The sequence below is a fragment of the Morus notabilis genome, unplaced genomic scaffold (genome assembly GCF_000414095.1).
Source record: "Morus notabilis unplaced genomic scaffold, ASM41409v2 Scaffold549, whole genome shotgun sequence".
Classification (NCBI taxonomy): Eukaryota; Viridiplantae; Streptophyta; class Magnoliopsida; order Rosales; family Moraceae; genus Morus; species Morus notabilis.
Genome location: NW_010363732.1, coordinates 109,230 through 123,656, shown reverse-complemented (window position 1 = coordinate 123,656; position 14,427 = coordinate 109,230). Strand labels below are relative to the sequence as shown.

Below are 14,427 nucleotides of genomic sequence, written 5' to 3'. Positions count from 1 at the left end.
GAGCGATAGAAACCGTATTGTCAATAACGTTATGGGTACTCGGGTACTATGTTAATAGCCCCTCTTTAGATTTTTTCAGGTAAAAAGTAAATAAAAAATAATAATAATAAAAAAAACCCTTTGCCCGCCTATTGAGTATTGACTAATGGACAAAGACTAGAAGCGCGTAGTCACACGCGCTCTTTCTCATAAGTCATAACCATTAAAAAACTAAAACAAAAAAAAAATAAATAAATAAAGTCACCATCTCTATTAATAAGCTGTGCACACAACAGAACTCATTATTAAAACATTACACACAGATCCCACACTACTTCATCATTTTCAACTTTCTCTGTTTGATGTTTCACTAAAAACAGCCATTTTTCTTCTCTTCAACACAAGGAAAAGAAAAAAAAAAAAAAAAATACAACAAGAAGACTATCAACAAGTAAACGTCGCCGCTTCTTTCGCTTCAGTTTCTGGGAGTTTAACAAAAGAACTTCCCGGAAAAGATGTTCGCGGTCAAACCTTTAACAAAAGACCTTCCCGGAAAAGATGTTCGCGGTCAACCCCACCACTCCCGTGAAGTCAAACATCGCCGGCGACCGGCGGCTCCGGTCGATAACCGGCGCCGGAGATAATGGCATGAACCGGAAAAGGACGTACGTGAGACTTAGAGAACGAGGATCGGTCAGAGCTGCGATTAGTAGAGAAGACAAAGCGGTTGAGAGCTCTGTTCCGGTGCAGAGAAAAGAAGTAAATAAGTCTCTGATATCTCCTTCTCCGTCTTCGTCTTCGTCTGGCGGGATCGACGTCAGAGCGGTGGTGACGATCAGGAAGAAGATGAAGGAGAAGCTCACTGAGAAGGTTGAAGATCAGTGGGAGTTTTTCGTTAATGGGATTGGCCGGGGGATTCAGATTCAACTCATTAGTGAAGAGCTTGATCCTGGTCAGAAATTACTTTCTTTGACAACAAACAACAAACAAGTTTGTTCTTTTTTGTGTCTTTTTCTTTCATTGTTTGGATGAAAAATGCTTTTTTCTTAGAATATACGTCTGTCTCAGCTTAAAAAGCTGGACAACTTGCGAATTTTTTATATTTACGTGTCAAGATGTCTGTTTTTTTTTTTGGTTTGAAGTTACTAAATCAGGAAAGAGGGTGGAATCATGCGTGAGAGGGTGGCTGCCAAAGCCATCAAACAATTTGCACATTGTTGAATATGCAGCAAACTTCACTGTCCCAAGTGATTTTGGATGTCCCGGTGCTGTTCTCGTCACAAATCTTCATGGCAAAGAGTTTTATTTATTAGAAATTGTCATTCACGGCTTTGACAAAGGCCCTATCTTCTTCCTTGCCAATACGTGGATTCATTCGCGCAAGGACAATCCCGAGAGTCGAATTATCTTCAGAAATCAAGTAAGAATTAACAAAACAATTTTGTGATCTTCACTTTCTATTTGTTTGGTTCCAAATTTGCATCATATGTTGTTATTAATGTTGTGTCACGTTGGTCAACAGGCATATTTACCTTCACAAACACCACGAGGACTTAAGGATCTTAGAAGGGAAGACTTGCTGAGCATCCGGGGAAATGGGAAAGGAGAGAGAAAGCCACATGATAGGATTTATGACTATGATGTTTATAACGATTTGGGCAATCCTGAAAAGGATGATCTCGCTAGGCCAGTCATTGGGGGTGAGAAGAGGCCTTATCCTAGGCGCTGTCGAACTGGCCGCCCTCCAAGCAAATCAGGTATAGTTGTTCAACCTTTTTTTTTATTCCCCTCCTATTTTTGGTACAAGATTGAGTTTCTGATGTTGATCACCTGTGAGTTTAATGCGTTAAATTGGATTCGAATAGATACTCATTCGGAGACCAGAATCGAGAAGCCTCATCCGGTTTATGTACCTCGAGATGAGACTTTTGAAGAGATAAAGCAAAACACTTTCTCTGCTGGAAGGTTGAAAGCTCTGCTTCACAATCTTATACCGTCTCTGGCTGCTACTCTGTCGAATTCGGATATCCCTTTCTCGTGCTTTACCGACATTGATAAGCTGTACACCGATGGTTTCTACTTGAAAGATGACGAGCAAAATGAAGGTAGAAGGTTTCCCATTGGAGGAGATTTCATGAAACAGGTCTTGAGCGTTAAAGAAAGGTTGTTCAAATATGAGGTCCCCGCTATTATAAGAAGTAAGAAATAAACTCCTTAATAAGCTCTCTCTTTTTACTCTTTCTTGTGTTTTATAAACTTGCCTGAATTCTTGTCTTCTTAAACTTTGATCTGATGTTGTGTGTCTAATTTCTTTCCAGGAGATAGATTTGCTTGGCTGCGAGATAACGAGTTTGCGCGGCAGTGTTTAGCAGGAGTTAATCCGGTGAACATTGAGCTTTTGAAGGTAAATAAGTATTATCAAAATGTTATTGTACTGGATGATATAAGTGAAATGCCTCTGAGATTGCTCAAGTTAGGTTCAATTTCGCAGGAGTTTCCAATTCTCAGCAAACTAGACCCTGAAGTTTATGGTCCGCCCGAATCCGCTATCACAAAAGAACTGATAGAACAAGAAATCAACGGAATGAGTGTGGAAAAGGTATTGATATCCACGTTTCTATTGAGAAGCTAGAGGAAAGAATCTTTCATGAAACCATTTCGTTGTTTTCTAAATAAGCAAATATGTGATTCTGCCTTTGATGTTTGGTGGATGTAGGCTATTAAGGAAAAGAGACTCTTCTTACTTGATTTCCATGACATTCTTTTGCCATTTGTGGATAAGATTAACTCCTTGCCTGGGAGAAAGTCCTATGCTTCTAGGACAGTTCTCTTCTGTACCAACAGAGATGTTCTGAAGCCAATAGCCATTGAGCTTTCTCTTCCCCCATCGCCTTCCTCCCCTCGAAACAAGCGTGTTTATACGCATGGGCACGACGCCACGACTCATTGGATTTGGAAGCTTGCCAAAGCTCATGTTTGCTCCAATGATGCAGGAGTCCATCAATTAGTTAATCACTGGTAAAAAGCAAACGAATTACATTATCCTCTGTCCAACCCTTCTTTTTACTACTACCATACGAATAGGACATTAAGTTTTCCCATACCAAAATCAAATTAAGTCGGGAAAAAAGTTAGAAAGTTTGGCAAAATAGAAAAACACGTCTCGTCTAAGTTGTATTCAGCTGGAAGCTTTGTGAAAGAAAGTTCAGATGTGTGCATTTCTAATATGTTTTTTGTTTGTTATGTGTAGGCTGAAGACTCACGCTTGCATGGAGCCCTATATAATTGCAACTCATAGGCAGCTCAGCTCAATGCACCCCATTTACATGCTCCTTCATCCTCATATGCGATACACTTTGGAAATCAACGCACTCGCGAGGCAAAGCTTAATTAATGGAGGAGGAATAATTGAGGCAAGTTTCAGTCCAGGAAAATATGCCTTGGAGCTAAGCTCCGCAGCTTACAAGAGCTGGCGATTCGACTTGGAGGCACTTCCAGCTGATCTTCTCCGTCGGTAAGAACATTTGACTGCCTTGAGAAGCACATAGTAATTTGGCATATACTCATGTTAGAACTTTTCAGGGGCATGGCTGTGGAGGATCCAACAATGCCTAGTGGTGTCAAACTTGTGATTGAAGATTACCCGTACGCCACAGATGGTCTCCTCATATGGTCCGCCATCAAAGAATGGGTAGAGTCTTATGTTGAACATTACTATTCCGAGCCAAACTCTGTAACAACTGATAATGAGCTTCAGGCATGGTGGGATGAGATCAAGAACAAGGGTCACCCTGACAAGAAAAACGAGCCATGGTGGCCGAAACTTAACACCAAAGAGGACTTATCCGGTATCCTCACCTCCATGATTTGGGTGGCTTCAGGTCAGCATGCAGCCATCAACTTTGGGCAGTACCCTTTTGGAGGGTATGTGCCTAATCGCCCTACGCTTATGAGGAAACTTATTCCACAAGAAAACAGCCATGATTACGAGAAGTTCATGTTAAACCCACAAAACACTTTCCTGTCTTCTTTGCCGACCCAACTTCAGGCCACCAAAGTAATGGCCGTTCAAGATACTCTCTCAACTCACTCTGCAGATGAAGAGTACTTGGGTCAGGTGAACCCGCTTCATGCCCATTGGACAAATGATCATGAAATCCTCGAGTCTTTGAACAAATTCTCTTCTAGGTTACAGGAGATAGAGGAGATCATTAACAGAAGAAACAAAGATATCCGCCTTAAAAACAGAAGTGGCGCAGGCGTTCCGCCATATGAGTTGCTGCTTCCATCATCAGGCCCTGGGGTGACTGGTCGCGGAATACCAAATAGCATTTCCATCTGATTGTTTTTGCTTTGTTTAGGTGATGTAAAAGGTTTTTGAATCTACCATTTTCAGCACCTTGTAGTAAAACTAAGTACTATCTCATCTCCTCTCTTGCCGGGCAAAAAAAAATAGATACTACTGTTGCTTTAGTGAGTAGTGATAAATATACAGGATCTTATGTACCGCACAGAAAATTTTTTTCCAAATTAAATATACATATTTTACATGCAATTTGGAGAAAATAATGAGTGTGTTTAGAACTCATTTTAAAATGATTTTATTTTTTATATGAAAATAGAAATGAAAACATTTTTAATTTCAGACATAAATCATTTTTAAAAATGCATTTGGTAATTTTTTCAAGAGATTGTTTTCAGTATAAAAAAATTTATTAATGTCTCTCTACTCGAGAGATGAGAAAATGGAAATAAAAAATGAAAAATGACTTAAATTTATTTTTCATTTCTCTCACATTTTACAATAAACTAAAAAATCGTTTTCATTTCAGTTTTTTTGTCTTTAATTGTGTTAAACACCGTTTTTTTCCCGTTTTCATTTTTTCTTTCTCGAAAAATGTGAAAATAAAAAACGAAAACAACTCTAAACACAGCATTATATTTCCATGGAAGACGTCAAGGATAATAATCATGATCATTCCACAAAAAAATTATCCATCAGCAGTAAATAAGTAGAATAACTCTCCCAGAAGAATATATTGAGCTTTTTTGCTTTGTTGGTATTATCAGCTTTGGAATTTAGATTGGTAGATTTTTCTCAATTATAAAAGAAATACAACATAATAAAGACATCTAAAAAGAACTATAACTTTGAAACAGGATTTGATAATGCAAGTTTGATTAACTCCCTCCTCAATACCTTACCCTGTGCATTCTTTGGTATTGCATCAATGAACTTTAACTTTCTTATCTTCTTATATGGTGCAACCTACAAGCAGTATTTTATCACAAGAGAAAAGAGAAAGATTACGGTTAATTCAGCCAGAATGGACGTCAAATTTTGCAAAATTATGTCTAAGTAGCCAGTTCTGGTTTATAAGAAGTAAAGCTAGACAGTTGACATTGAAATAGATAAAAATCATTCCTGAAAATCGTGTAAGATTATGAGAATAGCGGAGTAAGTACCCGTTTAGCAATGAAATCCATAATCTGTGATTCATGAACAACACTTCCAGTGCGTTTTACGACAAAGGCCATAGGTACTTGCCCTGCTTCTTCATCAGGGTACCTGTTAATACTTTAGTCTTTAGAAATAAAGTAGTCCTAATCAACGCATAAATCACATAAAGTCAACAAATTAGCTAAACTGATATAATAGAAATACATACGGAACCACAGCTGCATCAGTTATATCTAGACGCGATTGAAGCAGATGCTCTAGTTCTGCCGGGGCAACCTGACATATATATGAACACAAATGATGATCATTAAGAGTGTAGTTGTTTTAGAAAAGAAAAGAAACAAAACAAAGCTTTCCTGTGTTTAAGAAATATTACTGCAGTGTAAAAACTAATTGAGAGCAACGTATTTTGAAGCAAAAACTGAATAATTCATTAACTTCAGAAACATTACAATTTATAACTTGATGAACAACAGCCCACTAACATCATGGTCCTTAACTTGTGCCATGATAACAAACATGCATAACTGAAAATCAGCAACTTCCTAAAAACTAGGTGCGACTACTTTGAATGATTCAAAATAAATAAAAATCTTCAGTAACGTGGCAACACATCTAACCACTTCTGCAACGTGACAGCCATTCTAAACACTTGTCTAACACTCCTCCTTGTTTAGATGCTGCACATTCCAAGTGTCTTTCTGAAAAATTCAAACTTGTTGACTAGCAGAGGCTTTGTGAAAATATCAGCAACCTGATCTTCTGTTTTGCAATAGAAAATAACCATAGCTCCAGCCTTTTGTGCTTCCCTCAGAAAAAATAACTTGATGTTAAAATGCTTAGTTTTCCCGTGAAACACGGGGTTATGAGAGATAGCAATAGCAGCTTGGTTGTCAACATGAATCACCGTGCTTTCCTTCTGCTCTATGTTAAGATCAATTAAAATCTTTCTTAGCCACATAGCTTGATTCACTGCAACTGTGGCTGCAATAAACTCTGCTTCAGCTGTAGATTGAGCTACAATTTCTTGTTTTTTCGATCTCCAAGAGAAAACACCAGAACCAAATGTAAACATTAGTCTGAAGTGCTCCTCATATCATCAATGGAACCCCCCCAATCACTGTCTGAAAAACCAGCCAGCTTGAACTCTTTGCTTCTTGTGAATTTGATGCCAAAATCACAGGTACCTTTGACATATCTAATCACTCTCTTTGCAGCCTTGAGATGCATTTCACTTGCACAATGCATGAACCGAGACAAAATGCTTACAGCATTCAAGATGTCAAGCCGAGTTGCTGTAAGATACATCAAGCAACCAATCATGCTTCTGAAATATGCTTGATCAATCTTGTCAGTTCCATCTTCTTTGCTGAGCTTTTCCTTCTGGTTCATTGGTGTGTTCATTTCTTTGCAATCATCGAGTTTGAACTTCTTTAGGATCTCTTTGGCATATTTCTTCTGACAAATAAAGATTTCATGTTCATCTTGTTTGATTTCCATTCCAAGAAAAAAAGTCATCAAACCGAGATCTGTCATCTCAAAGACCACCATCATCTCTTGCTTGAACTTCTCCACAAGACTTGTGTTGTTTCCTGTCACGAGCAGATCATCCACATACAGTGAGATAATAAGAATGTCAGCTCCAATGTGCTTGACATACAATGTTGATTCAGATAAGCTTTTAGCAAATCCCAAGCTCAACAAATGTTCATCAATTCTGCTGTACCAAGCTCTTGGAGCTTGTTTCAGACCATAAAGAGCCTTCTTGAGAAGATAAACCTTGTCTTCTTCTCCTTCCTTCACAAAGCCCTCGGGTTGCTCAACATAGATTTCTTCTTGCAAGTAACCATTTAAGAAGGCTGATTTGACATCGAGTTGATACACTCTCCAATTCTTTTGAGCAGCTACAGTAAGTAACAGCTTGATGGTGTCCAATCGAGCCACTGGTGCAAACGTATCTGAGTAGTCCACGCCAAAAATCTGAGCACACCCTTTCACTACAAGTCTTGCTTTGTGTTTGTTAATTGAGCCATCTGCATTAAGCTTGGTTCTGAACACCCATTTGACACCAATGATATTCCTGTCTTGTGGTCTGTCAATGAGCTTCCATGTTTGATTTCTTTCGATCATGTACAACTCCTCCTCCATTGCAGCTATCCACTTCTGATCTGTCTTGGCTTCTTCATAATCTGCAGGTTCACACACAGCAATGTTGCATCTTTGATAAACATCAGAAAGTGGTCTTGTGCCTCTGATAGGAATGTCATCCACCATGTCAAGTTTCCTGTTTCGGACACGGCAGAACAAAACATAGGAGACTGGCAAAATAACATGGTGGATGACATTCCTGTCAGAGGCACAAGACCATAATCTATAGGTTCACACACAGCAATGTTGCATCTTTGATAAACATCAGAAAGTGGTCTTGTGCCTCTAACAGGAATGTCCTCCACCATGTCATTTTGCCAGTCTCCTATGCTTTGTTCTGCCGTGTCCGAACAGGAAACTTGAGCTTTGGCTCTTTTGAGGTTGGATCCATCTTCTTTGCATCATCCCAATTCCACTCTTCGTCTTCCATAAAGTGCACATCCCTGCTTATAACAATTTTTCCAGTTTGTGACTGGAAAACTTTATAGGCTTTTGTAACCGAGCTGTAGCCAATAAAGATGCCTGGAAGTGCTCTTTTATCTAGTTTATCTCTCTTGATCTGTGGAACATGAGTGAAGCACAAATATCCAAATATTTTAAGGAAATTCAAGGATGGTTTATAACCATACCATGCCTCAAAGGGTGTTTGATCCCTTACTGCTCTTGTGAGAAGCTTGTTTTGTAAAAAAACAGTAGTGTTTGCTGCTTCGGCCCAGAACTGCTTTGATAGGTTCTTCTCATGTAGCATACATCGTGTCATCTCCAATATGAATCTGTTCCGTCTCTCACTTACTCCATTTTGTTGCGGAGTGTATGGAGCAATTAGTTGATGTTGGATGCCGTCCTCCTCACAAAATCAGTTGAAGGATTCAGAGTTGTACTCCTTGCCATTGTCTGATCTAAGAGTCTGAATTTTGCAGCCACTCTCATTCTCAACTATGGCTTTAAAGTTCCAGAAGACTTGAGCCACCTCTGACTTGTGTTTTAAAAAGAAAATCCAACACATACAGGTGAAATCATCAATGAATGCAGCATAATAGAGACTACCTTTCAAGGAAGGCGTTCTTTGTGGGCCTGCAATATCCATGTGGATTAACTGGAGCTTCTTTGATGCTCTCCATGCTATCTTGGGAAACGGTTTTCTACTTTGCTTTCCAAACTGACATGCTTTGCAGTTTGGAATGCGATCATCAAGTTCTGGAAGATCATTTATCATCATCTTGGATTTCATCTGCAACAGCCCCTGATGATGATAGTGCCCGAGCCTCTTGTGCCAAACTTCTGTGATACTTTCTTTGATTGGGAAAGCAGATTGCTCCTCCTCCAATGGATTTAGAACAAAACTTTTCCCTTTCATTTTCACTTTGAAGATATCTTGGCTAGCTGCATCTTTAATCAAGCAACTTTTGTCTTCGAACACAACTTTATAACCTTTTCCAATTAGTTGTCCAACACTTAACAAATTTTGATCAATTTTAGGGACATACAACACATCAGAAATGAACTTTGTACCTGAGTAGCTCGAGATTACAACTGTTCCCTTTCCTTTCACAGTTATGTACTCGCCATTTCCAATTCAAACCTTCGACGTGTTTGTGCTTGATAATTCCCTGAAAAGATCCTTGTCATGTGTCATGTGGTTAGTACAACCACTGTCAATGAGCCAGCTCTCACTTGATTCGATGCTTGAAAAACAGGTAGCCACGAACAGTTGGTCCTCCTCCTCTTGATCAGCAATCTGTGCATCTTCACGTTGTTGCTGATTTTTGTTTTTGCAGATAATAGCTTCATGCCCCATCTGGTTGCATTTGGAACATTTTGCCTCAGGTCTCCTCCAACATTTGAATGGAGGATGCCCTTTCTTCCCACAGTGATGACAAGGAGGGTATTTACCCTTGAAACTTCCATTTTTGTTGTCGTTGCTACTCGAAGCAGGAGAGAACGAATTTCCTTTTTGTCCCGTCTTCTTTTTCTTCTTGTTTTTGTCAGCTCCATGATGTTTTGCAGGTAAGGCACCCTCAACATCACCTTCCTGCCTCATGGCTCTTCTTTGCTCCTGTGCTTGTTGAGCATTCAACAGCTCTGCCAGAGAGATTTTTGATATATCCTTAGTGTTTTCTAAGGATGTAATTGTTGCCTCAAATTTTTCAGGCATCGTTACAAGGATTTTTTCAATAATCCTTGATTCTGGCAGGGACGAGCCGAGTAGTCTAACTCGGCTTGCAATGTTAAGCAACCTGTCAGAATACTCTTTGATGGATTCAGTCTTCTTCATCTTCTGCAACTCAAAGTCACGTACCAGGTTCAGGACTTGCATCCCCCGGATCCTTTCATCTCCTTCGTATTCGGTCTTGAGATAATCCCATATCTCCTTTGCTAACTTCAGAGACATGATACGAATGAAGATGGTGGACGCGACTGCAGCAAACAAGCATGCCTTTGCCTTTGATTTCTTCATCTTCTTCTCCTTCTGCGCTTTGATCTGTGCCATGGTGGGATTGTTTGGTAGTGCAGGGATTTCATAGTCTTCTTCCACTGCTTCTCAAAGATCCAAAGCATACAAGTATGTCTCCATGCGTACTGCCCAAATCTGGTAATTGTCTCCGTCGAACACTGGCGGAGCAATGGATGAGAAACTGGCTTCGGCTTCCATGACGCGTCAAACTCACACACATATCCCTTAAGAAGAGTGCTCTGATACCAATTGTAGTTGTTTTAGAAAAGAAAAGAAACAAAACAAAGCTTTCCTGTGTTTAAGAAATATTACTGCAGTTTAAAAACTAATTGAGAGCAACGTATTTTGAAGCAAAAACTGAATAATTCATTAACTTCAGAAACATTATAATTTATAACTTGATGAACAACAGCCCACTAACATCATGGTCCTTAACTTGTGCCATGATAACAAACATGCATAACTGAAAATCAGCAACTTCCTAAAAGCTAGGTACGACTACTTTGAATGATTCAAAATAAATAAAAATCTTCAGTAACGTGGCAACACATCTAACCACTTCTGCAACGTGGCAGCCATCCTAAACACTTGTCTAACAAAGAGGAGAAAAAAAAAAAGAATTGTAACAAATTTTTAGGAAACATATGAACATCAGTTGGAGTAATTAAGTTAAAAGAGACGAAAAACCTGATAGCCCTTGCATTTGATTAATTCCTTTAGGCGATCCACAATAAACAGATAACCTTCATTGTTGATATAACAAAGGTCACCGGTTTTCAGCCATCCGTCTGAATCAAGAATCTCAGTAGTTGCTTTTTTGTCATCAACATAACCTATACTACAATAACAAGACCAATATTGGATGTTGAGTGCAGTACAAGAAAGAAATTTATTTGATAATTTGCATATCCCATATCCATAACATGAAAAACATGCAAGATGGGCTAAACTAGGCAGTCTTACATTATCAATTACGCGAAAAATTGTTATCAAGACTAAACCAACAGTATATCGTACCCTTCATTATGAATGGTCCTTTAAGGTAAAGCTCTCCAGGCATTGAAGGAGGCAAATTAGCGCCAGTTTCAATGTCGACAATCTTGGCTTGGAAATTTGGCATTAGCTTTCCCGTAGCACCTTCTACCAGGCTTTCTTTCAGGCCTACAGTTCCAAACACCCGTCCTGTTGACTCTGTTAAGCCATATGCCTTCATCCCATACGGCACAAGGCATATAAAAGTATAAAGTTCAATCTTTTTCCTTTTTGATAAACTCTTACTTTTATAGTAATCATCTAGAGAAAAAGAACAAGGGTACATGGGAAAAAAAATGACAAATATCATAAGAGGCTAAGAGCATATGTTAAAAGCCACTAAATCAAAGGCTTATCATGGATTATGAATTAAGGATTATCTTTTAAAATTTGTCGTAGTTTATTAGAAGCATAGTCTTCAGCCCGACCAACTTAATATAATGAGTGCTTATTTTATCAAGAAGTGAATAATATTGATCCCTATATTTATAGTCCTGAAATAAAAATATTACCTGGCAACAAGTATGTGGGTTGAGGCTGACGCTTTCACGTGACAATTATAACCCTTGTATTTAGGTTTTTTTCAGAATTTGGTTCTCTTTTATCTGATATTCATCATTTTTTTTTTTTATCTTTTTCCCAAATCCCAAGCGTTTTGTTGAGACGCTCATACATATATAGAACCGCCAATATGGTTGTTCATGGTCTATCAAAATTCCACTCAGGACAGTTAAGGTGGAAATTCGTATCACTTGTCATGTTTTGATTTTAAATTTATAATCAATCCGTAACACAAAATTTTTTAAAAACCACAATATGAACACGATATGACCACTTTACGGGTTGACACAACACGAAAATGACTCGTGACACGAAATTGACCCGTGAACCTGAAATTGACAAGAAAATTGTATACTTTTATTTAATTTTTTACATATTAGAAATAACTTAAAATTCATAATACACTAAAATACGATAATATCCATTGAAATTAAGTAAATAATAGTATAAGATTTTGAGTATAACTATCATGATATCACAAGTTCATAATAAAATAAAAAAAATATGTAATGAAAAATATATGTATTTTTTAGTTTTTTACGAGTTTCGTATAGTGTTCGGGTTAAGCGAATCTAACCCGAAATTGACCCGTATTTTTCGTATCAATTTCATGTCGACCCAATTCTAATTCGAACCTCTTTTTTCTCAACCTTAACCCATAAAATTCATATCATTTTTTAATCGTGTTGCCATATTAACAGCCATAATTCTTTCTTTTAATGTTATATATAAGGCATAAATGTTGTCCGACACCACGTTTCATATAAAGTTTGTAACCATTATGTCTGAATTTTTATTTTATGTTATTTTTTTTATAGCACTAACAAAAAGTATTTAATTAACATTGATTTTGATTATTTTTATATCCACTACCACATAAGTGATAATCTTATGACGATCGTTATTTTCTTTCGTGGTGCTGTAAACAAAACAAAAAAATCAAAAAACAAAAAACACATATTTTCCATTTTATCAGGACAAAGAGATCCTTGCCTGTGCCAGTTGTACGTTTGGCAACCGCTTTCTCAACTGCTCAATTACACTCCTCCGCAACGGAGCACCACCACAACCAACGACCTCAAGCGAACTCAAATCACATCCGTCCATCACGCTTATATCCTTGGCAATCGCCACAAGCACCGGTGGGGCCACCGCCAAGTGGCTTACCCTAAGCTCCTCGACCGTCCTCAGCAGTCGCCTCAGGTCAAACCTCCCCTTCCCCATCGTCACTAGGATTTCACCCAGCGCAAGCACCCTCGTGCAGTACCCGAATCCGTACACGTGAAAGTACGGAACCGCACACAACGCCACCGCAGGGGACGTTGCCGCCGCCTTAGACTGGCCATGAACCGCGTAAACTCCAGCAAACACGGATATCCAGTTCCGGTGTGTCAACTCCACACCTTTGACTCGCCCGGTCGTACCGGAAGAGTACAAGATCGTTGCCGTATCCGATTGTCTCACCTTGACTCGGCGAAACTCGCCAATCCTGTTCGTCATCATGGACTCGAACTCCGGCGAGTCGAGCAAAACGACGCCGTATCGGAGAGAAGGGATTTTCGGAGCTGTTTCCAATGTCGCGAACGCGACGACCGGTTTGCATAGCTGGATTTGGCGGGAAATCTCGGAATCCGAGCTCGCGGGATTGGAAGGCGAAATTACAACGCCGAGGGAGAGCAAGGAGTAGAAGAGGATTGGAATGTGGATCGAATTTGGGGAGAGAACGAAGGCGGAGTCGCCGGCGGAGATTCCGAGGGTGGTCTGGAGAGAGGCTGCTAGAGTTTCAACGCGGCGAAGGAAGTCCGGGTAGAGGATGCGGCGGCCGGTGGCGGAATCGATTAGGGCCGCGGTGGACGGGTGTGGAGGCGAGGCGCGGAGGTGGGAGAAGACGTAGTCGGCGACGGAAAGCGGCGTCGTTTCGGGAGGGAGCGGGGCTTGAGGTCTGAGGCTGCGGAAGGTCCCAGAGTCGGAGCAGAAGCCGCTGTTCGGATCTATGGCGGAGGTTCGGTCTTGGTTCTGGAGCGCCATTGAAGAAGAACAAGAAAGGTTTCGCTGTCGGGGTTTTTGGTTTTGGTTTTGAGCTTGTTGTTGGCGTCACGTACGTGTACGGTGGAAGTGTTGTGGCGGCCAATGAGAACAAGAACTAGAATGTGCCACCTGGCAATTATCGTTAAATTTCAAAGTTTAATAAGTTATCCTTAATTTCACTTATTTAAATTTAAATTTTAAATTTTATTACAATAAAATTCTTAAAAAAAAATCACATTTAATTTTTTTATTATAATACAAAATTTTTACATAAAATTATATCTCAATTCAAATTAACGAATTAAATAGTCGGCTCTCTGAACAAATTTGTGAGATTCCAGGCCCCAGCTAAAAAGATTATTTTAAAAATAAAAAAAAAATTGTTGTAAGTTTACTTGTTAACCAGTAGGCAGTAGTCTACTGTTGTTGTGTGACAATTGATGATGATATGAAACTAACACTTCATGGAATTTCAAATCATGTTTTAGTATAATCCTACACAGCAACTCTTTTTAAATTTAGAGTGTGTTTATTAAACTATAAAGAAATATAATGGAAATGATAATAGGATTAAAAAGAAAAGTAAAGTTTTTCTTTCTTATGTTTACTAAAATTAAGAATATCAATTTTATGAATATAATCACTAAAGTATCATTTTAGACAATTAAATGCTCATTGATTATATAGTAATTCATCAAGTATAAAATAAGTCAATTAAGCATTCATTCTCTTTGGTAAGAAATTAATATTAAAAGGGATATAA

General features: G+C 38.9%; 2 protein-coding genes across 2 annotated transcripts; one reads left to right on the top strand and one right to left on the bottom strand.

Moving 5' to 3' along the window:
• The first annotated feature begins 517 nt into the window (after positions 1-517).
• Positions 518-4,509, top strand: LOC21390169 (lipoxygenase 6, chloroplastic). The gene is made up of 9 exons (XM_010104895.2): positions 518-931; positions 1,122-1,399; positions 1,502-1,736; positions 1,845-2,177; positions 2,298-2,383; positions 2,471-2,578; positions 2,696-2,997; positions 3,230-3,493; positions 3,562-4,509. The coding sequence occupies exons 1-9, from the start codon at positions 538-540 to the stop codon at positions 4,319-4,321; spliced, it is 2,760 nt and encodes a 919-aa protein (XP_010103197.1). The 5' UTR covers positions 518-537; the 3' UTR covers positions 4,322-4,509.
• A 519-nt stretch (positions 4,510-5,028) lies between these two features.
• LOC21390168 (4-coumarate--CoA ligase-like 9) lies at positions 5,029-13,685 on the bottom strand. Its single transcript, XM_010104894.2, has 6 exons — positions 12,630-13,685; positions 11,061-11,250; positions 10,731-10,876; positions 5,649-5,716; positions 5,446-5,548; positions 5,029-5,248 (listed from the first exon to the last, which is right to left on the bottom strand). Exons 1-6 carry the CDS (start codon positions 13,662-13,664, stop codon positions 5,123-5,125), a joined length of 1,668 nt encoding a protein of 555 aa, XP_010103196.2. The 5' UTR covers positions 13,665-13,685; the 3' UTR covers positions 5,029-5,122.
• Positions 13,686-14,427: the final 742 nt, after the last annotated feature.

What these genes read in the sequence shown, in the direction of transcription:
- LOC21390168 (XM_010104894.2), bottom strand. Translation starts at nt 13,664, where the DNA reads ATGGCGCTCCAGAACCAAGACCGAACCTCCGCCATAGATCCGAACAGC. An exon ending in ACTGATGCAGCTGTGGTTCC is followed by an intron (nt 5,549 to 5,648) that starts GTATGTATTTCT and finishes AAGTATTAACAG; the next exon opens with GTACCCTGATGAAGAAGCAG. An exon ending in TGGATTTCATTGCTAAACGG is followed by an intron (nt 5,249 to 5,445) that starts GTACTTACTCCG and finishes TACTGCTTGTAG; the next exon opens with GTTGCACCATATAAGAAGAT.
- LOC21390169 (XM_010104895.2), top strand. Translation starts at nt 538, where the DNA reads ATGTTCGCGGTCAACCCCACCACTCCCGTGAAGTCAAACATCGCCGGC. An exon ending in CCGCCCTCCAAGCAAATCAG is followed by an intron (nt 1,737 to 1,844) that starts GTATAGTTGTTC and finishes GGATTCGAATAG; the next exon opens with ATACTCATTCGGAGACCAGA. An exon ending in GGTCCCCGCTATTATAAGAA is followed by an intron (nt 2,178 to 2,297) that starts GTAAGAAATAAA and finishes ATTTCTTTCCAG; the next exon opens with GAGATAGATTTGCTTGGCTG.